The sequence below is a fragment of the Penicillium cataractarum genome, assembly GCF_028827025.1.
Source record: "Penicillium cataractarum strain IBT 29864 chromosome Unknown utg000007l, whole genome shotgun sequence".
Lineage (NCBI taxonomy): Eukaryota > Fungi > Ascomycota > Eurotiomycetes > Eurotiales > Aspergillaceae > Penicillium > Penicillium cataractarum.
Genome location: NW_026622743.1, coordinates 963,030 through 989,174, shown reverse-complemented (window position 1 = coordinate 989,174; position 26,145 = coordinate 963,030). Strand labels below are relative to the sequence as shown.

Sequence of the window (26,145 nt, the reverse complement as noted above, 5' to 3'; positions counted from 1 at the left end):
TGAAAACCAGTAATTACCATGGTCTTCCAGGCATCCACATCGCGAGGGAAGTCACTAGTCAACTATTCAAAATCTAGATTACTGAAAGATCCGGTGGAAGAAGGCGGAAAGCTTTTCCACCAGGAAATGTGTATCGAGGCTTGTGGGTCTTGATTCAGGAGTTAATGGGTATGTAGCTATACTGTGTATCAATCATAATCTTTCTAGTGGAATGACAGGGTTCCTTAAAATCAGCTCTGCCTAATCCTATCGGGAACGGCAGCCCTACCTTTGGTGTAATACTGTAATACACGACAAAACGCCATATGTCGCTACAGTAGCGCCGCAAAAGTCTCGAACGATACTTACACCGCCTTCCTATTATACGGTATACCCCCGCCTGCCGAAGCTCTCGCCAAAGCCTACGCTTTTAACTAATTTCACTAGAATATATAGGCTTATAATACGGTCGGAATCTTGAAAATATAGTAACTAATAATTGAAAAAGCCATAATTTCTAGATATTATAACTATAATACTAGGTTTAGTAAAGAGAAGAGCGAATTTAATATACACGAAAATACCCGCGTTCGAAAGAAGTACTATGTAGAAATAGGGAAGGATATAGTAGGGGTGATAGCCGATAGTAATACAGTTACTGCGCTTAACCTAATGAGGTAATGGGGTGTACAAATCATCAATTATGTGGTGTCCTTTTAGTGACTTGCAGTGCTACTCAGTGAGTAAAAGCGGCGAGGGTCTGAGCACTAAAACGGAAGGGGAAAGCTAAGACCTGGCATAGGAAATCCGGTACATACATAGGCAGCTAGCATGTGCGATCTTACGTCTTACATATCTCCGAGGGAGTGAGAATTAGAAGGAAATAGACTTCATTTCGACAGAGGGGTTTCAGGAGACATTCAGTTAATCAAGCTTGAATCAATGACACGGGTTGAGAAATTGGGCAATAAGATCTGTATAGTTGGGCACCAGGGCGATATTATCGGCCACAACCAGATGCCGAAGGGAGTGGGTTTGTGGGCGTTCATGCAAAGCCGAAGTTAGATCGGAGAGATCTTTGCCGTTTAGTTTCGGGTCGCATTCCCAAGTAGGAAATGAAAGCAGCCAAAAGTCGCCGAAGCGGGCTTGAATCAGCTCGGGGTGTAGCGGGGTCCCGAAGCGGGTGGCGCATTACTCGCGCAAGTAGTCTACTTGCAGTATTAGTATGTACGTGCGTAGGAGATTTGTGCGGAATTTAAGACTCCGGATGGATGTATCCATTCGCCTTTTGTCAGCAAGCTGAGCTGCTTACAATATTAGTTAGTTAGTTATGCGAAACCTATTATTCAGAGAACACGGTAGAATTGGCAGATCCACCCCCCTTTTAAATGTCGTCAATTGGTCTTCAAGGAGCACCGAGGGATCGATAGGAATTCGATATTCCGCAGACGAAATGATCTTTATTTTCCTTTGCAGCATGCTGATTTGCTGACAGGGAGGATCGGCTAAACGCCGGGTCTAACAGTCTAACTAACTCCGTTGAAAAAAATCTGCTGCGGGCTGGCCCGCCCTGGCTTTGGATGAAAATTTGACTCTCTCCCATTTGTTCATCTTGAATCACCTTGAGTCATGAAGATCCACTCGAGCTTCTCGTTTCGTCTGGCTTGGGGACCACTGGGGCCCATCGCCTGCTGTGATTGATGCATTCATTCCCTTCCCCCATTGACGTCGACTGACAAATCCAAGGCTCGGAGATAATGGCATTTGCCATAAGCAATCTTCTTTATCTTTGTGGTTATATACGGAGTAGCCATGTTTAAATGGGTAAAAGGTGCCTCTCGCTCGCTCTTTTCTTTTTTATGGTTCTTCGTGACCTCATATTCTCACCCTTCTGTCCACTCTCTTTTGCCAATTCATTTCCTTCCCTATTCTACTTTCTTTGATCGGTGATTCTGTATATACACACGTCTAATATCACACTCTCCCGTCTATCTAATATCCTTCCCATTGACCATCGAGCCTGGCGAGTGGAATCTCCCAATTATTAGGCGAGATGGACGCCAACCATCAAGCCGCGGAGGCCCACGAGTCCCGCACCCAAACTGCCACGGAGTATACGACATACAACTCATACACTACCGAAGAAACCACCAACTACACTTCCGAATCGTCCAGCCATGCGCACAATGCAATTGCCGAGGAATCCCACGAGCCCGCTTTCGAAGAGATCAACAACCCGACCGCGGCTCCCATCGACCCAGTCTCCACGACCTCCTCGACCGCATCTCATGAAAGTGCCGAGGGCCGTTGGGGTGAAAAGGATGCGGGCGAGCCCGTCTCTCGCCGCGGTGCGATGGAAGATTTGGAGGAGATGCGCCGTGAATTGACTCGCCTGAGCTTACATCGCACTCGTTCAACTACCGCCAAGAGTGTGCGCCGTCTCAAATCCCGCGCCAGTCGCAAGGATGAGGAGAAAGCCGAGTCTGATCTGGAGGCTGATGGCGCCTTTGATCTGGGTGAGTTCTTGATGGGTGGCCACCTCGAGCGACGTACCACTGCCGGCGAGCCTGCCAAGAAGGTCGGTGTCGTGTTCAAGAACCTCACTGTCAAGGGTGTGGAGACCGGCGCCTCGTTCGTGCGGACTCTGCCTCACGCTGTGGTGGGAACTTTCGGCCCGGATTTGTATAACGTCATTTGTCGGTTCGTGCCGCAGCTGCGGTTCGGGAAGAAGCCCCCGATTCGCGATTTGATTCATGACTTCAGTGGTGCGGTGCGAGAGGGCGAGATGATGCTCGTCCTGGGCCGTCCCGGCGCCGGCTGTACCACCTTCCTCAAGGCCATTGCGAACGACCGTGGTGCCTTTGCCGCAGTGGAGGGCGAGGTTAGCTATGGTGGTCTCTCGGCGGAGGATCAGAACAAGTACTTCCGTGGCGAAGTCAACTATAACCCCGAGGATGATCAGCATTTCCCTTCGCTCACGGTCTGGCAGACGCTCAAGTTTTCCCTCGCTAACAAGACTCGCAAGCATGACCGTGATAGCATTCCCATTATCATTGATGCTCTGCTCAAGATGTTCGGTATTAGCCATACCAAGAACACGCTGGTCGGTAACGAGTACGTTCGTGGTGTGTCTGGTGGTGAGCGGAAGCGTGTCAGTATTGCCGAGACCTTGGCTACCAAGTCAACGGTTGTCTGCTGGGATAACTCGACTCGTGGTCTGGATGCTAGCACTGCCTTGGACTATGCCAAGTCGTTGCGTATCATGACCGATGTCAGCAAGCGGACCACCCTGGTGACTCTGTACCAGGCCGGAGAGAGCATCTACGAGCTCATGGACAAGGTCATGGTCATTGACCAGGGTCGCATGCTCTACCAGGGTCCTGCCATCGAGGCCCGTCAGTACTTCATCGACCTCGGATTCCACTGCCCAGAGCAGTCCACCACGGCTGATTTCCTGACTTCTCTGTGCGATCCGAATGCCCGTCAATTCCAGCCCGGCTGTGAAGCTTCGACCCCCAAGACCGCCGAGGAACTGGAGCAGGTCTTCAAGAATAGCAAGGCTTACCAGTACATCGCGAACGACGTCTCCAGCTATGAGAAGCGCCTCCAGGAGACCGAGCAGGAGGACACCCGTACCTTCCAGAAGACGGTCGCCCAGTCCAAGTCCAAGACTGTCTCCAAGAAATCGCCCTATACTGTCTCTCTGGTGCGCCAGGTCGCGGCTTGCGTTAAGCGTGAGTTCTGGCTGCTCTGGGGTGACAAGACCTCGCTCTACACCAAGTACTTCATTATCATTTCCAACGGTCTTATTGTCTCGTCTCTCTTCTACGGTGAATCCCTGGATACCAGCGGTGCCTTCTCCCGTGGTGGTGCCCTGTTCTTCTCGATTTTGTTCCTTGGCTGGCTTCAATTGACTGAGCTCATGCCTGCTGTCTCCGGACGAGGAATTGTCGCCCGTCACAAGGACTACGCTTTCTACCGCCCGTCTGCTGTCTCGATTGCCCGTGTGGTCGTTGATTTCCCCGCTATCTTCGCCATGGTTGTTCCGTTTACGATTATTGTCTACTTCATGGCTGGTCTTGATGTCACAGCTTCGAAGTTCTTCATCTACTTCCTGTTCGTGTATACCACTACCTTCTGTATCACTTCGCTGTATCGGATGTTTGCCGCCCTGTCGCCAACTATCGACGACGCTGTGCGCTTTGCGGGTATTGCACTGAATCTGCTCATTCTCTATGTCGGCTATGTCATTCCCAAGCAGACTCTCGTTGACGACTCGATCTGGTTTGGATGGCTTTTCTATGTCAACCCTATCTCGTACAGTTACGAGGCCGTTTTGTCAAATGAGTTCTCTGACCGCACAATGGAGTGCGCGCCTTCTCAGCTGGTTCCCCGGGGCGCTGATGCTGTGACTGGATACCAAGGATGTGCTTTGACTGGCTCTCCTCTTGGTCAGACCACCGTCCCTGGTGCCCAGTACTTGCAGGCCAACTTCCAGTTCACCCGTCATCATCTGTGGCGCAACTTTGGTGTCGTCATCGCTTTCACTGTGCTCTATATTTTGGTCACCATCTGGGCCGCCGAGTTCCTCTCCTTCGTTGGTGGTGGTGGTGGTGCCTTGGTCTTCAAGAAGTCTAAGCGCGCGAAGCAGGTCACCCAGCAGACTGCGAAGAACAATGATGAGGAGAAGGTCTCGGATTCTAATGGTAATGCTGCTCTCGCCCGTGGTGAAGCCTCCTCGTCCTCCGACAATGCCTCTTTCAACCGTCTCTCTTCGAGCGAGCGCTGCTTCACCTGGTCCAATGTCGAGTATACCGTCCCCTACGGCAATGGCACTCGCAAGCTTCTGAACAATGTCAACGGATTCGCCAAGCCTGGTGTCATGATCGCCCTCATGGGTGCCTCTGGAGCCGGTAAAACTACCCTGCTCAACACTCTCGCTCAGCGCCAGAAAATGGGTGTCGTCAAGGGCGATATGCTCGTTGACGGCCACCCTCTTGGTGCTGACTTCCAGCGTGGTACCGGTTTCTGCGAACAGATGGACTTGCACGACAACACTTCGACCATTCGTGAGGCATTTGAGTTCTCTGCCATTCTTCGACAGGACCGTGACACTCCTCGTCAGGAGAAGATTGACTACGTCAACCGCATCATTGACCTGTTGGAGCTCGAGGATATCCAGGATGCCATCATCGGATCTCTCAACGTCGAGCAGAAGAAGCGTGTCACTATCGGTGTCGAACTGGCTGCCAAACCCAGTCTCCTTCTCTTCCTTGACGAGCCCACTTCCGGTCTCGACAGTCAAGCCGCGTTCTCCATTGTCCGTTTCCTCAAGAAGCTCTCCCAGGCCGGTCAAGCCATCGTCTGCACCATTCACCAGCCCTCCTCCATGCTCATCCAGCAATTCGATATGATCCTCGCCCTCAACCCCGGTGGCAACACTTTCTACTTCGGCCCCGTCGGCCATGATGGCGCCGCCGTCATCAAGTACTTCGCCGACCGAGGCTTCGTCTGCCCGCCCTCCAAGAACGTTGCCGAGTTTATCCTCGAAACCGCCGCCAAAGCCACCCAACGCAATGGCAAGCAAATTGACTGGAACGAAGAATGGCGCAACTCCGACGAGAATAAATCAATGCTCGAGGAAATCCAACGCATCAGGACCGAACGCAGTAAAGTTCCCGTCGAAGAGTCCGGTGGCTCGCAATACGAATTCGCCGCTCCAACCCCAGTCCAGATCCAGCTCCTCACCAAGCGCCTCTTCCTCCAGTACTGGCGTGACCCCAGTTACTACTACGGCAAGCTGTTTGTCAGTGTCATCATCGGCATCTTCAACGGTTTCACTTTCTGGATGCTGCCCACCACCGTGGCTTCCATGCAAGACCGTATGTTCTCCGTCTTCCTGATCATCCTGATCCCGCCCATCATCATGAACTCCGTCGTGCCCAAATTCTACATCAACCGCGCCCTCTGGGAAGCCCGCGAGTACCCCTCCCGTATCTACGGCTGGGTCGCCTTCGCCACTGCTAACGTCGTCTGCGAAATCCCCGCCGCCATCGTCACCGGTCTCGTCTACTGGCTGTTCTGGTACTACCCTGTCGGCCTACCGACAGACTCTTCCACTGCAGGCTACGTCTTCCTCATGTCAATGCTGTTCTTCCTCTTCCAGGCCTCCTGGGGCCAGTGGATCTGCGCATTCGCGCCCTCGTTCACAGTTATCTCCAACGTGCTGCCATTCTTCTTCGTCATGGTCAATCTATTCAACGGTATCGTGCGCCCTTACGCTGCTTACCCAGTCTTCTGGAAATACTGGATGTACTACGTCAACCCGGTGACCTGGTGGCTGCGCGGCGTGCTCTCTGCCGTCCTGCCAGATGTCCAGATTGAATGTGCCACCCTGGAAACCACCCGCTTCAACCCCCCTCCCGGAAAGACCTGTGCGCAGTACGCGGGCCACTTCGTCGACCAGGTTGCCAAGGCCGGATACCTGGTCAACGGGTCTGCGACCCAGGACTGCCAGTACTGCCCCTACACGACTGGTGAGGAGTACATGGCTAATTTGAATGTGCACCGTGACGACAAGTGGCGCTGCTTCGGTATCTTCTTGGCCTTTGTCATTATCAACTGGATGCTGGTGTACTTCTTTGTGTATACTGTTCGTGTTCGGGGCTGGAGCTTCGGTTTCGGATATGTGTTTGGTCTGGCTGGTGCCTTGATTCAGGGTGTCAAGGGTTTGTTCAAGAGGAAGGAGAAGAATGATGCTCAGGAGTGAGCTTGACTCGTTCTCGTCTTCTATTACTACTTCTTTGACTATACGTTCTTTGATTCTTTTCCTTGGTGCTTCTCATTGATATCTAATGCATTTACATGGAGCGTCATCATGGCCCTTTTGTATCTACTTTCTTTTCTTGTTTTGATTTTTCTTTTTTTTCTTTTTCTTTATGGATGGTGCCTCTTGGTGGCATCTAAAAGTACATACTCATTTAGACTGAAATGGAAATATTGGATATGAAATTCACCTACTGCGTGCAACATTTCTAGTAGATCTTACAGAACTGATGCACCAGGGAAACCCAATCTTTGGTTAGGAGCTGTGTGGTTTACATGAGTAGGTTGTAACAGTATTGTCTCTCCTTTAGTGACATATCCCACGTGAATTCAGTTAGAGTTACATGAGCGCGAGTTAACCAGTATAGAAAAGAGGGAAATGTAGAGAGATCTAGCGAGTGATGGTATTTTCAAATTCACTTCCAATGCTATCTTGTCGTTCTTTGTTCACTACAAGTTCCCGTGTACAATCCCACACCCATATTTCATGTTGTGCGCCGTCATCTCAGATCTAATGCAAGACATCAAGGGAATCCGTTTCCCACTGCCGACGCAACTCCAGATCCTGACAAAGCCGATAAGTAACTTGACAAAAAGTCCATGAAAATGAATAGCTTCCTTGAAAGCATGAGAAGGAAACCGTTCAGTTGTGTAACGCATGGCAAGGGTATTCACATGAACCATTTACTCCTGGAAGAACCACGGGGCGCGACTCTCAGTCAAGTCTGCACCAGGAAGCTTCATGGGAACCGGGATGGTATCTTGGAAGATCTGGGCTGGGAGTTGAGGTTGTAATTGGCTGGCGGGAGCAGCATCGAGTGTGGCAGTGGTAGCATCGCTTGCTTGGGAGTAGGCCCTGCCGCCAGGAGAGGTAACGGGCACCAGCACACCACACTCCCAGTTACGGCAGTTCAGCTTCAGTTGGCCGGTGGAGCGATCTTTGACCAAGCGGCCCCTTTCAAGGTGTTAGTGGTGACTGAGATGACTCTAGGCTGAAATGTAGACTGACCAGGCACTCTCCGAGATGTTGGCACTTCCGACATATGCCCAACCCTTACACTCGCTGCCATCAGGCATATGAATGGGCTCCGAAGGCCACACGTACATGAGCTAGACGAATGTCAGTACCAGAATACCGGGGGTACGGAAGATGCTTCAAACCTTGTTGTGCATCAACACTCCCCGCTCACTCTCGCAATCCTTCAAGATGCCCCGGGGGAACTTTGCGCCAAGCCACCAACGCGACGAGAAGCATACAGTCCCTGCAGTGTGATCGGGATTCACATGTGCGAGACGCACAGTCTGGTCTGAGGGGAAATACACGTTGAACCGATTCTGCCACTCTTGGCCCAACTGGATCATTTCCCTGCGCTGCAGATCATTGGTCTTGGCACTGGAATCTCGAGTGTTGCGAAGTTTGTAATCCGTAAGACCATCATCACCTGACTCTGTTCAGCTTATTTCTGTATTATATCTCCATAAATTGACTTACCTTTAGCCGCAAGATAAATGGCGCGAAGGAATTCATCGGTCAAAGATCCAATTGATGAAGCCTGCTTGCATGTGAATTCTGAGGTCCAATTGCTTGTGAGGGGGCCAACCTACCACATAGGCAATGTTGATGGGTCCAGATGGCTGCAAACCAAGCTGTGTCACAGCGCGGCCGAGCCCGCAATATCCAGACCGTTTCCACGATTCGCCGGTTCGAGATCCACCGCTGCACCGACGTTAGCTGACTGTTCTTCGAGCGTAAGATTTGAAAGCTTACATAGTGTGTACAAACGCATATCGTGCAGTCTTGCTGAAATCAAACTCATCAAGAGCTTTAATAGCGTCACTGCGCAACCCGGAAGCTTTCAAGAAGTAGATCAGCTCTTCTTTGAAAGAGGTGTTGGACTTTTCGATCTTCACCCCGAGCTCAATCCTGGGAAGATCGATCAAAAAAATAGTCTGAATCTATGGGTTAGTGAGTGAAGCCTGAAGTGGAGGAACTGATACTTGCATTTTCCATCAGGCCATTTTCTCCCCAATCGGCTTGGGTGAGATTTGCAGTCGGAACGGCAACTCGTAGATACCCGGGATGGTAGAGGAGTATGAGTTTCGAATGCATATTGTTGACTTGTGGTTCCATCGGCGGGAAGCACAAGTCAAGAGTACGCATAGATGCCGTCTCCCGGCGATATTGGCTGCGCTACTTCTGTGTAAGCTAGGGTTTCCACAAGAATCGACAGGCCCATTTACCGTAGCTTCCTCCTTCGCACCCATCATGAGAATAAACCTGGTCTTTCTAGTGTCGAGCTTAGAGAAAAGCCATTCAATATCCCACATGAATGAACTCAGCACTGCAACATTCAGGTCTGCCCGTTGAAAAACCTCCTCGATTGTAATATCATTCCCGGTGCGGAGCTTGTTTGCCACGTGCGTCTTTTTGACAACCCCGAGAGGATACTGCATGAGTGGCTGGGCTGTTGGTTGGACCCCGGCGTCTCTGGTAGTCGTATTAGTGTAATTACTGGGAACTGAAGCCCTCTGCTGCGATGAAGCTTGAGTGGTTGAAGCTTGAGTAGTTGAGAGAGGCTGATGACCAGTGATCTTGGCGGCCTTGGGAGCCGGCTGGTTGAGCGGAGGGGAGCTCTCAGCTTTGCGCTTGGCGAGACGAGCAAGACGTTCCTGCTCCATCTGCTTTCGATCAATACCGAAAATCCCCTGGGGCTTATCGATCGCGGTGTCTGCTGCCTCGACGCCATGCTGACTGCCTTCAAGGGACATTGCAATCGCCCGCTTTAGATCGTCGTCGCTGTAATCATCCCCCACATCTTTGACAGGTTCCTCGTCTGTCTCAGAGGAGATGACTGACTTGGACTTTGGAAAGATTTCTTTCACGTCCGAGTCTGAGTCCGAGTCGTTGGTGAGATCCACGACCTGACTCCCGGGAAGTGGGGACGTCTGGGGTGATCGCTTTGGCCGATTGGGTATCTTTGAAGGGCTGGTAACTGGAGAGGAGGCTTTCGAAGGTGACTTTGATGCAATTTGATAGACTTCATTCTTGTCATCAGATGGTGCAGACTGAGAAGACGACCCCGGGCGCTGTTTATGAAACTCTTGAAGCGAGGCCGCGATCGCGGCTTCCAGCATTTTCTGCTCGAGGTCTGATGGATCCATCTTAGAAGGGTCAAGAACTGCAAGATGGGAGAGTGACGGAGGAGGGGGAAAATAAAGGAGATGGGAGTGGGAACTGGGCAAATATGAGATCTCTAGGTATTCAGGTCCACGTTGAGTGAGATGTTGACAAAGCCAAGACGCGCGGGTGACGAGAGGGAAGAGAAGATAGACTTCAGCTTCAAAGGGTGAGGTGGGGTGGGTGCAAGATGAGGTCTACATTAGATTGGAAAAAATATTCAGTGAGCCAATATCCGGTCTGTTGAGATATTTGCCCTTTGTTGACGCTCTTCAGTTGATGGAAAGGTATCGATGCTCCACTCCGCCCCTACCAGATATGCCCGCCAGTCACGTGATTATGATGTATACCAGAAATCTCCAGGTTTGTCTTTTTGGTTCAGTCGTCATGATAACTCAAGACAATATAGAAGCTACTGAAGAACTAGACACTATGATATATTTCATTGGATTAAAAGCAAAGCTTGCATACCTTGCTTGTTGAGGGTGGCTTTGCAGTCTTGTCATTCCTGCAACCTATCCACAATATTGAACTGCGCTAATATACATATCGGAAATTCGGGTTCTCGCGGTCAGTAAAATCCTCGAATGCCAACTCATGTGAAACTGTTGCTGACTCTTGCACCTTTGAGCGATTCCGCGCCATCAAGATAATTCGTGTCAAGACCACCAGAGCAACATAAACCGCATAAACCACAATATGTGTCAAGAAACCATGCAGGTATCGGGGAGCATCTTTGCTTTGGAAAATCTGGGGGGCGATGAGATTGCCAACAGCCCAGCCAATAAAGACCATGGTCATTGTGATACCCTTCTTCGTCTGGCCTGCCACATTCCGCGTAATCAGTGAGATGATCATGTTCCCCTCGGCTAGGAAGAACTGCGTGCAATAGAAAGCAATGAGCATGCCACCTGCATTCGAAGCAGTTGGGGTGACGACTAGGATTACAATTGTCCCGACTAGAGCGGGGATTGCACATAGCTGTATCGGTGATTAGATATTGCTAGTTTCTGATATGATAATTCAGCATGAAGAACTTACAATCATGACGAAGCACGTCTGCTGGAATCTCTGAGCTGCCCATGCGGACCCGATCATGATCAAAATAGTCCATGCGCCCTGGGCAATATTGAGCAGCTGTGTCTGCAAAAGCGAAAACCCAAATTGTTGAATGATGAGGTTGGAGAATACACCGAGACCACCAATAACTAAGTTGGCAACAGTGATGAGCAAGACGCAGCACCAGACAAAGGGGTCTTTGAGAGCCTCGACGATTTGATATCTCTTGTACTCTCTGTTCTGGATACCAGTCTCATTCTTTCGTACCCGCTCAATCATCAAACGCTTATCCTCTTCGCTGAAACATTTTGCGGACAATGGGCTGTCGGGCAGAAGGATGGCGATGAAGAAGGACCAGACGCACGTAGCCAAGCCCAGGATCAGGAACAGTAGTTGCCAATTCTTGATCGGGCCGTTTGTAAAATGGGACACACCAAAGGCAAGAAGGCCACCAATCTGTAGCAGGTTAACTTGTGTCGTTTTCTCGTGGAAGAGGATTGCTCAAATTACCATCAAGGATACACCCGTCATACAATACCAGATCGCATTCAAGACTGATTGTTCCTCTCTTTTATACCACATCGCGGTCCTGGTTATATAGTCTGAGTAAACCAAATTTTCACCAAAGAGGTAAGGTATACTTACAGCAACATCATAGCTGGCTGGACACAACTTTCAAAGAAACCCAGGAGAAATCGAACGGCCATGAGCGATCCGAACCGGGTCGATGCAGCAGAACATGCTACAATAGCGCCCCAAAGGAACACATTGATCGAGAGCATCTTCGCTAGGGGAAATTTCTGTAGCAGGAAATTTTGAGGGTATTCGCCCGCAAGAATACCAATGTAGAGGATGGTCCCAAGCCATGAATACTGTACGAGCGATAGTTAGTCACTAAGCTTGGAGATTATGTCGCTGAATACCCACTTCCTGTCCCACTAGGTGCGCATCCGTCTTGATACCCATAATAGAGGCATAGTTCAATATTCCCTTGTCGAGTGACTGGCAGAAGTAGGTGATCACTTGGATGACTAGAATGCGCCGAGTGATCTTCCAAAAGAGCCGCCTGTCAGTGGCAGCGTCGACCTCAATGCCCGGATCCGCTGCCAGAGGATCAGGCTTCTCTTTCAGATCCAGGTGATCAGATGCCGCATTATGGTCGGAGGGCAACTCTTCGTGGTCGACAGTCGCACCCATCTCGAACTTCTTGGATGGCATTCTGCGTTAACGTGTATAGACGTGAGAAGATGTGGCAAAGCACAATGAGCTGAATTAAGTCAAGTATTGACCTCCATCGAGGTATTTGTAGCGCCGTTCTCCTTTATCTCCAGATATCGCATGGTGTGGCGTGTGGGCAAGCCGAAACTTTGTCCGCAAAACCCCAGGATTTGGATTTCCCCCGCCGGAGGTGGCACGTAGTGGCACCGGAGGAGACGCCGGCGATTCTTCCGGGATCTGGTATGTCGACTGTGTCGACTGTGACAAGACTGAAGTAAGAGGATTGAAAGCTGTTCTTGGCTTAATTCTAGTCTAACAGCGGTGACTACTCTGAAAAAATATTGATAAAACCTAATTCACAGAGCATGCATCTTCACAGAAACCTGCCGGGGGCTCTCCGGCAACTAGCCCGTGCTCCGGTGTGAGCATTTGACCCAACAACTGCGTTTGGGTCGCTCTTACATCTGCCAGGGAACCCTTCCAATAATGTCTAGCGTGTAAGACTTTCCGTGAAAGATCGGTGGGGTGACTTGAATCATCCGACACAAGACGAAGATGCTGCCGTCTATTCGAATCTACGACTGTCCCAATGGCGTGGCCCTTAACCAGGACTTTCTCGTCGAGGTCCAGCCAGCCAATTCGAACGATTGCCAGCAATGGTCTAAGGTGCCCGCATATGCCACAGATGTGGCTAGTATCAACACCAGCGCAAATGAGTTTGATAGGCATTCTGTCGCCATTACATCGTTTGATTTCAATAGTCCAGTCAAGATCCGTGTCACATATACCGCAAGACCCATTGAAGCCGCAACTATTCGACCTCGTTCGCTTGGGATTGAGACCCTATTAGATGGCAATGCCATCTGCTTTACTTTGGAGAAACCCCGAGATTTGATGCTCGAATTGAATGGTGACAAGTGGAAAGCCCTTCACTTGCTCACGAACGAAATTGATTCCTCAGCACCAACCGAGGACAACGACAGTGTCTGGTATTTTGGACCAGGTATCAATCAAGGCTCTGCGGTAGCCATGGTCACCGACGGCGTCAACCTAATGGTACCATCGGGGAAAACTGTCTATTTGACAGGCGGTGCCTTCATCACGCTTCGCTTGAATTTCGTCAACGTGTCCGATAGTGCCGTCCGGGGCCACGGCTTTATTCTGGGCCCCAAGGGCGGCTACGTTCAGCGAGAACTTGGCGGGGCGATCTACATGAGTGGAGCTTCAAATATTCGCGTGGAGGGTATCACCTCTCTTGGTGCGATGGGATTCAGTCTTTCTGCCGGTGAATGCAAAGATGTAATGGTCAACAGATATCGATCATTCTCCTCTGCGGGGAACGGTGATGGAATCGACTTTTTCTGCTCATCTAACATCACTATCGAGAACTGTTTCTTGCGAAACTCGGATGACACGATTGCTCTTTATTCACACCGCTGGGACTGGTACGGGGACTCGAAGAACATTCTTATTCAGAATTGTGTCTTACTTCCCGATGTAGCCCATGCCATCAATATGGGAACGCACGGGAATCCTCAAAAACCGGAGACTACAAGTAATGTGACGATCAAGAATATTGATATCCTGGACCATGAAGAGAATCAGATGTGGTATCAAGGATGCATAGCCATCAATGCAGCGGATGAGAATTTGTTTCAGAATATCCACATTGAAAATGTTCGAGTTGAGCGGATCACTCGCGGCCAGCTCGTGAATATTCGGGTAATGCAGAACTCGATGTGGACTACCGCTCCGGGGCGAGCCATTCGAAACGTCACTTTCAAAAATGTATCTTTGGATATGCGTTACTCCCAGATTGTCAATCCATCGATGCTATTGGGCTACGACCAGACTCGGAGAATTGAGAATGTTACGTTTGAGAATTTGAGAATCGGCGAAAAGGACATCCATGAAGCAATGGACAAGCCTCGATGGTTCATGGTGTCAGACTTTGTCCCTCTGTTCGCCAATGAGCACGTCGAAAACGTAAAGTTCGTCAAAAGTACACCACAAGGCTAGGCAACGGTAAATTTGGCGTCGAAGACGGCGGGACTTTACGCCGTTCTAAGCCCTGATTACTCCCTGGGCACTCATGGTTGCTCAGTGATCTGTCCACCCTTCACTCAGGGATGTCGTCATGTTTTTATTTTCATGTTATCCGATTTTAGCCGTTAATTTTAAAGTAGGAAAGGTTGTTCTATTGATTGCTGGGTCATACCCATGTCCGCTTTTGCAATACTTAAAGAGGTCCTGCCCCTGTCAACCGTATCACACACCAAATCCCATGTACCGTAGATGAACAGGGCTAGTTGGTTGTAATCTGGCCTCGCACAATCCCTCAATGTCCTTTTTGATCCATCCGACGGTCAGCTTAAAGTCCTCATGTATCCCCACTGCGTAAAGTAGGGGGGATAGATCTCCCGCAACACCGGAGCCTTGCCGATCCCTTTGACGATCTACAATGGCGAAAGCATATTCTCCGGACAAGGCTGCCAAGGGTAGCAGATGCAGTGTCTCAAATTCAGTCGGCAACGCCACCTTTTTTACCTACACCTGTTGGCGCCATTCCCGTCACCGTTACTGAGCGGAATTAGCCAACGGACTTAAGCATAGGGCCGATGAGATGCCAGTGCTATTTCGCCTTCCAGTTACGAAGTCCCTCGGGGACGTCCACGGGCAGTGTTCAAAAAGCCGGCATGCGCGTCGTCGAAGGGTGCGGTACTTCTAAGTTTTACGGGCTGACCATCACACACTTGCACCGATAGAGATATGCCTGAAATTGTTGCAAAGGAATTCAGCCCCATTGGCTTCGGCCTGATGGGATTGACCTGGCGAGAAACGCCACCATCGCAGGAGCAGGCCTTTGAGGCCATGCGCGCTGCAATCAAGAACGGATGTATGTGACGAGCTTTGCGAGTGGCGAGTTATATCCTGTCATGCTCTCTCAGCTAACGCTGCTATAGGTACTTGTTGGAACGGCGGTGAATCCTATGGCCCACCTAACTATAACAGCCTTGTTCTCATCGAGCAGTATCTGGAAAAGCACCCCGAAGATGCTGATAAGATCGTCCTGAATATCAAGGGGGAGCAAACCCCCAAACCCACCAGGCCGACGCCTCACCGGAGAATACGCGCCGGAGTCTCGACGATTGTATTGCGCAGCTGAAAGGCCGCAAGAAAATCGACATATTTGAATTCGGCCGTCGGGATCCAGCGATCCCTCTAGATGTGACGTTTAGTCTGATCGAGAAGGAATATATCCAGACCGGCAAAATCGGAGGCATTGCGCTCTCCGAGGTGCGGGCTGAGACTATCCATGAGGCCGTTAAACACACCAAGGTTGTCGCGGTAGAGGCTGAGCTCTCCCTGTAGGTCATCTAAGCCGTCAAAAATACTATAATAGGTATTAACAGAAATAGGTTCTCTACCGATATCCTAGAGAATGGCGTCGCAGCGGCGTGCGCCCAGTATGGGATTCCAATCATCGCCTACTCGCCCATTGGTAGAGGCATGTTGACCGGTCAATTCAAGAAATGGGACGACCTTCCTCAAGACTCGTTATTACTCTCCTTTAAATTCCCGCGCTTCCAGCAGGAGAACTTCGAGAAAAATGTGCAACTGGTGGAAAAGGTTGAGGAGATAGCAAAGAAGAAAGGCTGTACTCCGGCTCAACTCGCGATCAACTGGACCAGAGCGCTATCGAGACGTCCCGGGATGCCCACTATTATTCCCATCCCTGGTGCCACCACTGCAGAACGAGTGGAGGAGAACAGCAAGCTAATTGACATTTCGAATGAGGAAATGGCGGAGATTGACGATATCTTGGCAAAGTTCACCCCAGCAGGTGGACGATACCCCGAGATCTTCCCGATCAACACCTAGAATATTGTGTCTAGATCGTGTTGACTTAGCAGGAAATTATTTCGATGATTATAGATTTCAATCAAAGTAGTAGCATTCCGTTCAATAAGAAGTCTTCAGCTCAGTGTTGCATTGAGCGGGTACACAGAAAGTAAACAGAGATACTTGGAAAATCAAATAGCCATGAAAGTGAAAAGGACCGTTAGACAAAGCAAAATACTTGAGATAACATTCAACTCAGGAAAGACGGTAGAGTAGAGTACCAAAGCCAAGTCCATCAAATCCACCCGAATTGGGGCCGTAGTTTCCCCCACCACCCTCAACGCCGCTGGTAGAGTTGGTATTGACCCAGTCACGGTAGGCGTCAGTCCAAGAGGAATTGAGTCCCTTGAGCTGGCCGTAATGGGCGGACAGCAACTCAAACCCGGGGCGAATAGTCCCACGAGAACTATTAGAGATAACAGTTTGGTTGCCCTGGTAGCTTTCGTACAAAGTGTAGGGCACATCGTAACCGACGTTGTACTTTCCAACGTATTCAGCACTAAGAAGTCAGTAAAAAGGTCAAGAATTAGGTTTTAGGGTAACGAACCCATTCAGGATCTCGTTCTTGTAAGTAGCGAACAAATCAACGCCCTGGTTATATGCTTGTTGTGCGACCACGCCTAGGAGCGTAAAGTCTAAGGTCGAATGGCCCTGGTCGCGACCGGCCTCTTGACCCTGCATGAGAATCTTCCCAGAGCCCGGCTCTGTATAATTGGCAATAGAAAAGATAGGAAGAGCTCCGTTAGAAGGCCCAGTTTTGAAGTAGGTGACAGCATTGTCGAACATGGTTTTGTTGTCAGTGAAAATACCGATGGCGATGAGCGAGGCGATATTGCACAAATCCCAATTAGCATAATAGTGATAATAGTTCTGGCCATTGTGATCCTCCAAAAAGAGGTTGTTCATCGTCGCAAATACGTCGTTCAACATGTTGGCAGTGGCAGTCTGATTGGTTTTAGACCAGCCAGAATAATTGCGTAAGAGCTCCGCCGCGTTGGCAAACTGGTACCCGTATAAGCCGGAGGCCAGAAATTTATCACTGGTGCCGCTGATTTCTGTGATTGTCGCTGCCCAGCTGTCCAGAATATTGACAGAAGCGTCGGCATAACTCTTGTCATTTGTGATCTTCCAGCGTACGGCGAGTTGGTACGCAGCTGCTGCGTCGCGGTACAGATATTGGTAGTTCTCGGAGTTCACTCCATTGTACCCTCGATACACAACCGCCTGGGGATTGGGCTTGTACGATGACTGAGCATACGAGCTCGAAGTTAGTAAAGTCCAAGTGGTATTCCAAGGCTCGCTGCCATCAGTGACATGCTTTGTAATGCGTTGGAAGTCCTTGGTGGTATGAAGTGCGCCCGGATGCACAAAGGCTGCGGCTGCAGTAGCAGCGAGGAAAAGAGTGGAGACCAGGGAAGGCATTCTTTCATAAGGGGTGATGACCAGATGTGTTAAGACTCAAGCACAGCTTGGATGATGTCTTCCGTCGAGTGCATTCGCGGTCAATATATAGACAACGTTGTCCCCGAACCAAAACACCCCCTGAATGGTCGAATATAGCTGGATGATGCATTGTGGAAACCAAGCGCGCAAAAAGGGCGATTGAAATTTCTTCAAGCTGTTGATCGGCAAGACGAGATACTGTGGAGAAAATTGGGCGTTTCACATTGACACGAAGGATGGTGGATTTGACGGGAAGTGCCCCATATTGTTGGCTTAGCCCCGAATTTCCCACGAAACATTTCCAAAGACTCAAGCCCGGGTCAAACTCTGGGGAAGATGCAGTAAAATTCGAATGTTTGCCAATAGTCTGGTTTGCCGATCACTAGATGTCAAAGCTCGTTCAGAAACATCTTGAACAATAATGAATGGCTATGGGGATTCAAATCCTACGGATGTTCTCCGGCACATTCCCGACCAGCGATTACAACCACCTTCAGTTCCGAAATCTAACATCAACTCAGCAAGGATGAGATCAAATTTCAAAGGAATCTACCAAATAGAATTGTCTTCGCTCGAAGACATGGGCGCTTGCTTCATTCTTGTTACATAGAGATTCGGATCTCTTGTGGTCATTAGGATATTTCCATGGATATTTGCAGAAAAACTATTATGCTCCCAGGCTATGCATAGATGAGATTGATTTTCTAAGGAATAAATGGAGATATGAGATGAGAGACTGTTGTAGAGCAAACCACTCTCGGCGTCTAGCAATTGGAAACCTGTCACATACCCAATTCGTTGAACTACCAGGAGGCCCCTCAACCCAAAGCCTCCGGGTTCCATTTCAGCTAGGACGTCACGAGACGCAAAGCGCTGTCTATCAAAGTTCGTGATAGTCGATATTATTCTACATATTTCCATTTGAGTGGATAATTTGACACTGTCTCCACTCTTGAGTATACACCCTGAGCCGGAGGATACGCCGGACCTCTTCCGACGGACACAGCGCGATCGAGAACCACAAGCAGGAAGAATAATTCAATATAACATTGTCAGAATAATCAGAAAGAACCACCTGATAAAAGGCATTTTACTTTTCTCGCCACACAACTCCGTTCTTGCAGGATCAAACTTCGCCATGTCTTTAGACGATCAACCAACCGTGGTGTGTTAGAGTTCGAGCTCGCTTTCATATAGTACCCGGCTAACTGAACACCCAGGAACCCAACCAGAAGAGAGTGAAAACCGAAGGCTCGAATGTGAACGGGACCTACAAGACTCCAGCTCCGACAAAAACGGTAATGGAGGCTCTTTACTCGGAATCTGTTGTGGCTAGACTGTGGCACGTCGCGGCAAAGGCGCTGGGAAGCGTAAGGTCTCCAATATCCCATGGAGACCGACCCAAGCTAATGATCTTTGAAACTTAGAGTAATCCACCAATTCTGTTTCCCGAGTATACCGCTAAAGATAGTGCTACATATGTCTACCGAAGCCTCGACTTCTGGACTTCCGGTTTTTTCCCGGGATCTCTCTATCTCCTTCTCGAGCGGTTGATAAAGTATCCTCAGGACACAAATTCATCCAAACCAGCCAACTCAACCGTTAACACACCAATGCCACATCCACTTCAACTCGAGCATCTGTGCAAATGGTGGACAGCCAGCCTCCACCAAAACGCACTCAAGCGAGACACCCACGACCTAGGTTTCATGATTGCCCCCTGGGCAATGAAGGCCTGGGAGCTCCAGCGCGACACAGCCGCATACAATAGCCTCGTCATGGCGGCACATTCTCTTGCCAGCCGTTTCAACGCTACTACCCAATGCCTACAAAGCTGGGATGTCTGTGTCACGAATCGGTATTGTTTCACCGATCCTTCCAAGGACTTTCTCGTGATCATTGACAATATGTTAAACCTGGATCTACTGTTTTGGGCTGCCAAAGAGACTTCAAACAAATCTCTACATGATATCGCGCTGGCCCATGCAAAGACAACGCAGAAGCATCACATCCGCGAAGACAATACCACATTTCATGTAGTGAACTTTGATGCACAGACAGGCAATGTCAAAGCCAAATTCACGAACCAAGGATATAGCGATGACAGTTGCTGGGCGCGTGGCCAGGCTTGGGGAATTCTGGGATTCATGCAGACCTTCGGATGGACGGGCGAGGTGTCCTTCCTTGACACGGCGAGGGCACTGGCTGATTATTTCCTTGCGCATCTACCGCAGGACGGTGTGCCTTATTGGGATTTCACTGCCCCCGTCACCGAAACAAGCCCACGGGACACTTCCGCAGCCATGGTCGCAGCCTGTGGTCTTTTGCTGCTGCACAAGGCGCTGAAAGGTACACCAGATGGAGACCGTTACCTGCGGGAGGCGATTAATCTTGTTGATGCTACGGTCTCGAAATTCTTGAATCCCCCAACGCTCCGGTTTGAGACCACTCAATCTACAACGAAGGTCCTGGTGTATCCGGAAGGCTGCTTGGATGAGCGCGGTGGCGATGGGTTTGAGAACTTGACTGTCACCAACCAGTCTACCTCCAGACCGTGCGATACGATTCTGGATGGCGCCACCATTAACAACTACGAATACGCGCCCCGACGGTGGTCTAACCATGGACTCGTCTATGCAGACTACTACTTTGTCCTGTTCGGCAACATGCTTCTTGATTTGGGTTTGGTGAATAGAGGGTCTCTGTGCATTGACTAAACAGGTAGCGAGTTCTAGTGAGGGCTTGGAAACATTGATACAACATGATACATTAGACATGACATAGAGCCGCATAATTTTGTTTTACCCTTGGTTCATCCGCTGAAATGAAAGTGTCCTGCTCCCACTTTTGCTACTGGACGACGTTCGACATTGAAAAATCAAAAGCCGCAGACGCATCGAGGACGTGCCTAGTGTGTCTATGAGTTCGGTTTCAAATATTTGGACTTTTAGCATTCGCCACTGGAACATCAATCTGCGCCCCTCCATAGCGACTGATCCTTTGACCTGGACTAGGAGTCAGGCTGAAAACCTGAGATAGGTCTTCTTGAGGGCTGACAATGCCATGTCCAAAATGTGTACCAGGGCCTTGCCACATGTTGAAATTCTGATGAGATGGAACCATCATCATAGGTGATGATACTTGATTCCCAGTGCCCTGGACATAGACCGACATGGGATCAGATCTTGAATGAACAGGGAAGTCTTGTTGAAAGGCAGGTGGCAGTGGTGGGAATGCTAGGCTAAACGGATCAAGATTGAACGATTCCTGGAATGCTTCCCTGCTCATATATCTTGCAGGAGATACTGCATTTGCGGTCTTGGGGAGGAATAATGCGCCTTGCGAAGGCGAGGCTCCATATGTGGACTGCTGAGCGGGTTGCTCTTTCGACTCGTCTGAGTATGCTGTTTGGCGGATATCCAGACTCGGCCGAGGGGCGGCACTCGAGTTATTCTGGGCCTCGATAAGCCGCTTGGCAAAACTGGAGGCTAGATTTTCGTGTTCTGGATTGGATGTTTCACTTCTTCCAGACCAACGTTGCGAAATTTCTAGTAGACTTGCGATAAGCGTGTCAAATGCAGGTGGTAGCGAGACGCCGTTGTATCTCGCGTGAGCCAAAAGCATCCTTCCAGCGATGAAAAGACAAAACGAAAATTGAGGGTTGGTAAATATAGGCGAGAAGGTCAAGAATTGATGACCAATAGTCGCAATCTCAGAGGCGGCTTCCAGACAGGTTTCTGCCGATGAGGAGGATGGGAGCTTGATTGGACACGATTGCCAATGAGCTGGAGGATACGCTATTCCTTGATGTAAAAGAATAACAGCAGTGTTGTGAGTGATATGAGCTAGTGTGAGATTCGGATCCATGACTCCATCGCTGTTGAGGACTGAAGCTTCCCTCCATTTCGAGGGTAAATACAATTTCCATCTAGAGGAAAGACATCAGTATGAAACCGCCCAAGAAAGGTCTTCTCCAAGTACTCACTGGATCAATCGCAAGTCCAATTCTTTGAACTTCATAAGCCAAATTTGCGCCTTCTCGGCATCACTGACAATGAAAGCATGGTGTAGAAAAAAGTTTGTCACCAAGGCAAGTGATTCCGTGGCTTCAATATTGTACGCAAAGCCACCGATGGCATCTTGGTCTTCAGAGTTCGCCGATGCTCGATTTCCGTTGAGGATAGAGCTACTAGAGGCATTGTCCCTTGAATCTGAGATACCAAAGTAGGGTGCTTCAACTGCCTGTTCTCTCTCCCACAGAGCACCTTCACACGGTAAACGGCGTTTCACGTCGGCACTCGTAAGACTAATCTTCCAGCCGGTAGAGACACTGCAAAATCTGTCCATCAGGAAAACGGTCCAGAACACCCTCCTGCGTTCCTCCGCCTCGCTCCATGAATTTGAAGGGGTCAAGAAGACCATTCTTCGAATCAGAGTCTCTCCTGGGTTTGTCCCTCGGTAAAGAGTGTCCTCTTCAACGCCCAGCTGCAGTTGTTCAACCGTCCCCACCATGCTTCCGACAATCGACCATGAGGAAGGCCCGCGACCGCGACCGATCTGGAACAATGAAATACGATTTAGTATGCGAAAGCAAAAGGTTGGAGATGTATACTTACAGTTTCGAATGCAATAATAACGAGGGCTTGCAGGTTCTCAACAGAGAAAGACTCTGTACTGTCCAAAATGACTTTTTGGCGACTCTTCTCGGCAATTCGTGCTTTGAACTCCTCATTTTGTAGAAATTCGCTTTGAGAAAAACGGGCACAAACAGCGATAATTGCATGGAGAATACAAGTTACTCTAGGGCGATGTTCCGGCGATCGCATCCGCTCCCGAAACTTGGCCACATGTAGGACGGGAATCCAGGGATGGATATTAACGTAGTAAAAGTCGACCAATTCAGTCATAACTTCGGGGGGCAAGATCGCTGTCAAATCATCGTCAATGTCGATTGAAGGAGTCAAGGAGGTATTCTCATTGAGTCTTCGGCGCTTTGCTGGACGGGAAGTTGCTTCCGCATCTTCCACGTTATTACTGTATGCTTTTTGTCCGTTTGCACGCTCCTGCTGAGGTACAGATTCAAGGAGGTGGGCTTTCAATTGTTCACGTCGCTGTTCCAAGTCTGTCTCTCCGGTCGGGTTTTTGATCGGCTCTGGGAGAGATGAGCCTGGATGAAGCGACTGCCATACTTGTTGCCAGAGCATCTCCTGTCCAAGAAACATGTTTTCGAGGGTTTCGATGCGTCGATAAAGCTGGTCCACAGCGCCAGCACGAAGGCCGGGCTTCATTCGCCTGTCATCGTAAACACAGGTGACTTTGAATCGGACGCATTGAGAGCATGGTTGAGCACGATCGCATCGCGCCTTTTTCTTGCGACAGGACTGGCAGGCTGGCACATCGTCCTCGGCCTTGGCTGTGTCTGATGGCTCTATCCCGTTTGCCTCGTTGCCATTAGGGTCGCTGCCGCTTGCACGCTGAGATTTGGGCCGCATCTCGAGTGACTGACTCCTATGTGAAATATCTGGCGGCCAAGTTAAGCCCACGTCCAGTTTTGTCAGGACCTGAGATGATGCTGTGGTAAGGTGGAGGGTGATGCAGCTCGGTACAATTTGGCGATTAGCTCTCCCCGCACTCAACGATCATGCGATTTCGGCTCCAGAACTCCCCCACGGGGAATTTGCGTGCTACGCGTCATGCACGAGCGTGCCTGGACCCGTTAAACCTTAGTTTAGAGTGATGGAATGTTGCACGAATGATGAAGCTGTGCGAAGGAGAAATCCGGGGGGCGGAGGAATCACCGGAAGGTCTCCGATCGCCCCCGCTTCTTGTGGAGAAATCTGTTCTCCGCATAAGGATGAGCCGGCGGGCGCTACAGGATACGTAGTATATGTATGGTATGCAAAGCGATGCTCACGAGCGACCCAATCATAAATGAAAAATGGAGGGGAGAGAGCAAGTTCATTCTACCAGGCTATTGGATATGGTAAATCCCAGTCACATCTCCAAACACCGTAACATTGGAACACATACAAGTATGCTCTAACCAAATTCTCCAATGAGATGAAGAGACACGAGTACTAATCTAGTACGAATACACACAGCAGAAGTGCTTTATTGTGAGATATCACTTGGTACTTCACAGCTAATGGAGCTTATAGGCACCCATCTTGCGAGGCTTAATGCGAAGAGCAAATAGTCGATCGATCTCGTCCAAAGACCGCCCCTTAAGCTCGGGAACATAAAAGAAGCTCCAGACAGTGGCAAGGGCGCAAAGTCCCCCGAAAACGAAACCGACTTTGCCCTTGAGGTTGCCTTCGTCGGGATTAACCATGTATGGACAGGCGAAATTCATGATGATACCCATGACAGCTTGAGTGGCAGTAGCAAGACCAGTTGTTCGAGCACGAAGAGCAGCACTGCTGGTCTCACCGAGGATAGTAAACGCCATGGCCCCAATAGTCCCAAAGTAAACAAAGCTGTAGATGACGGTAACCGCCGCTTGGACCCAATGCGCCCCAGAAGTTGGCACCACGTCCATGACGCCAATTAGGATGAGAATCAAGAACAAGGAGGCCATGCCGGATAGGAAGATCTTACGTCGGCCCAATGAATTGACGATAAACCAACTGAGTACGTTTCCCAGCACACCGCAGGCGGTCACACCGACACCTAGGCTGAAACTCTGGGAAGTTGGCAGTCCGGCCAGTTCAAAGAAGTAGGTCGAATAGCCGAGAACAAAGATGATTCCCGCAAAGTGCTGGCATACAAAGACACCTATACTGATCATGGTGCGTTTAAGATCAGTGCCACGGAAACATTGCGCCCATGATGCCTCATGTTCGGGTGAGGTCTCCCGCTCCTCCTCGATGGTTTGCTGGATATTGTCCAGCAGACCTTGCACGTCAAAATCGGGCCCGTACAGACGTTGCAGGGATCGCGCTGCATCTTGTTGCCGGCCTTTGCGAGCCAAGTACCACGGAGTCTCCGGAGCGAAAGGGAGACCAGCGAGCAAAAACACCACGAAAAAGAGCTGCACAGCAAAAGGACCTCGGAATGCCCAGTTGTCGGAGCGAGACCCGAAGCCCTTGATGACACCGTTAGATATCAGCTGGCCTATAGCGATACCTAGATTTACGCCAGCTGTGGCCACACCGCGTAACACCACGGGCGTGATCTCCGATGTTGCGAGAGGGCCCAGGGTCAGCAGGAAGCCTAGACCAAATCCGAGAATGAGTTTGACGGCTACGAAAGCCCCCGGTGCAGCCGTGAACATTTCACCCAGAATGCCTCCTGTCAACAAGACCAGGCCCACCAGGAGTCCTCCCTTGCGCCCGATGCGATCACTCAGCATTGAGCATAAGAAGCAACTGAAGAATTGCCCAACGCTACTGACCGTGTTGAAGGCGGTTTGCCATCGAGCTGGTAATATCACTTCTCCGTTGTGCTCGTACCTGTTCACGGTTAGTCGGTTTGGTTGCCATAAATTGATTCATAGCTATGTGTTGAGCGAAGAGACAGAAACACAGGGCTCTCATACCCGAAAGCGAGACGAAACGATGGAATCGATAAGACGCTTCCGTTTATCTGTGCATCAAAGCCCCTACTTTGAGGTTAGACAGATCAATAGTGGCAAGATTAGGAAGCTAGACTCACCATGCCACACCGGCCATAGCCCAGTAGAAGGACCACCATACTAGTGCTGGGTGGTTACGAAGAACCTTGCGCAGGGTCAACTCATGCTCTGTCCCTCCAGGTCGTGGAACTGCCGAATTGGTTTCCGAAGCCACATTCTCGACGGCAGTCGCGGTGGCCTCTTCCAGTTTGTTGTCGTTGACCTCAGGAAGATATTCAGTGTGTTTGGTCATTGTGACTAGAGCTTAGAGATCAGCGAGAAGGGACTAAAAGGATCAGACGCTGAAAGCTGTCTGTTGAGGCATCCAACCTAGTCAAAGATATATCCCAAACCAATGCAAGAAAGTGAATCGACTTTTGCCGGCATACAGAAGGATGTCTGGGATATTGATGGGATTATATACACCTGTTATTGCAGCAAATATGCCCCGTTCACACGAATTAACGTCGATGGCTTCATCTCGAACCCCAGGTTTCGACCCCAGCTAGTTTCGATGGCGCCAGTCGGTACGATTGGACGCCGATGCCGTATCGTTCGGCCTAGCCGGATTTTCTGGGGAATTAGGCTAAATTGAGCTCCCCAAGTATCTCATTTTTGCAATCAGGGCGAAGTCGAAAGGACCTTGTATGGCCCCGTCCTTGTCCGACCTCTCGGTGTCTGGAGTGTGCGGCATAAAAGTTTGCCGGCCGATCCACGACTAAGGGGCTAGTCAAGCCCGGGGTGCATTAGAGCCGAATCTTTTACTCGTCGGCAAATAGTATCGCAGAGACATGACTGTCATAGTTTGGGAGGCTTGGAGTGGGGAAATGGTTAGTGAAAGTTGGCCCAGCTCACCTGATCAGCCAACGACCAAACGCCTCTCCCCCGCAGATTTAACGCCGACACTCCCCGACAACACCACTTCAAC

At 50.0% G+C, this 26,145-nt stretch overlaps 8 protein-coding genes across 8 annotated transcripts; 3 read left to right on the top strand and 5 right to left on the bottom strand.

Moving 5' to 3' along the window:
* Positions 1-2,032: 2,032 nt before the first annotated feature.
* On the top strand, positions 2,033-6,748 carry atrF (ABC drug exporter AtrF; the record flags this gene model as incomplete). The annotated part of the gene is made up of 1 exon (XM_056700921.1): positions 2,033-6,748. One exon carries the CDS (start codon positions 2,033-2,035, stop codon positions 6,746-6,748), a length of 4,716 nt encoding a protein of 1,571 aa, XP_056552984.1.
* Positions 6,749-7,488: 740 nt separating this feature from the next.
* Positions 7,489-9,966, bottom strand: N7496_008001 (uncharacterized protein; the record flags this gene model as incomplete). Its single annotated transcript, XM_056700920.1, has 8 exons — positions 7,489-7,759; positions 7,814-7,914; positions 7,966-8,246; positions 8,297-8,357; positions 8,410-8,521; positions 8,573-8,754; positions 8,807-8,995; positions 9,046-9,966. 8 exons carry the CDS (start codon positions 9,964-9,966, stop codon positions 7,489-7,491), a joined length of 2,118 nt encoding a protein of 705 aa, XP_056552983.1.
* A 553-nt stretch (positions 9,967-10,519) lies between these two features.
* N7496_008000 (putative MFS transporter) lies at positions 10,520-12,259 on the bottom strand (the record flags this gene model as incomplete). Its single annotated transcript, XM_056700919.1, has 5 exons — positions 10,520-10,963; positions 11,024-11,497; positions 11,552-11,630; positions 11,687-11,913; positions 11,969-12,259. The coding sequence occupies 5 exons, from the start codon at positions 12,257-12,259 to the stop codon at positions 10,520-10,522; spliced, it is 1,515 nt and encodes a 504-aa protein (XP_056552982.1).
* A 555-nt stretch (positions 12,260-12,814) lies between these two features.
* Positions 12,815-16,141, top strand: N7496_007999 (Polygalacturonase; the record flags this gene model as incomplete). The annotated part of the gene is made up of 5 exons (XM_056700918.1): positions 12,815-14,250; positions 15,025-15,155; positions 15,223-15,326; positions 15,368-15,627; positions 15,679-16,141. The coding sequence occupies 5 exons, from the start codon at positions 12,815-12,817 to the stop codon at positions 16,139-16,141; spliced, it is 2,394 nt and encodes a 797-aa protein (XP_056552981.1).
* Positions 16,142-16,357: 216 nt separating this feature from the next.
* N7496_007998 (putative GPI anchored protein) lies at positions 16,358-17,584 on the bottom strand (the record flags this gene model as incomplete). Its single annotated transcript, XM_056700917.1, has 2 exons — positions 16,358-16,661; positions 16,710-17,584. 2 exons carry the CDS (start codon positions 17,582-17,584, stop codon positions 16,358-16,360), a joined length of 1,179 nt encoding a protein of 392 aa, XP_056552980.1.
* A 1,159-nt stretch (positions 17,585-18,743) lies between these two features.
* On the top strand, positions 18,744-20,322 carry N7496_007997 (glycoside hydrolase family 88 protein; the record flags this gene model as incomplete). Its single annotated transcript, XM_056700916.1, has 3 exons — positions 18,744-18,770; positions 18,826-18,975; positions 19,033-20,322. 3 exons carry the CDS (start codon positions 18,744-18,746, stop codon positions 20,320-20,322), a joined length of 1,467 nt encoding a protein of 488 aa, XP_056552979.1.
* A 214-nt stretch (positions 20,323-20,536) lies between these two features.
* Positions 20,537-23,097, bottom strand: N7496_007996 (uncharacterized protein; the record flags this gene model as incomplete). The annotated part of the gene is made up of 3 exons (XM_056700915.1): positions 20,537-21,533; positions 21,591-22,162; positions 22,222-23,097. 3 exons carry the CDS (start codon positions 23,095-23,097, stop codon positions 20,537-20,539), a joined length of 2,445 nt encoding a protein of 814 aa, XP_056552978.1.
* Positions 23,098-23,747: 650 nt separating this feature from the next.
* N7496_007995 (uncharacterized protein) lies at positions 23,748-25,470 on the bottom strand (the record flags this gene model as incomplete). Its single annotated transcript, XM_056700914.1, has 3 exons — positions 23,748-25,056; positions 25,143-25,205; positions 25,259-25,470. The coding sequence occupies 3 exons, from the start codon at positions 25,468-25,470 to the stop codon at positions 23,748-23,750; spliced, it is 1,584 nt and encodes a 527-aa protein (XP_056552977.1).
* Positions 25,471-26,145: the final 675 nt, after the last annotated feature.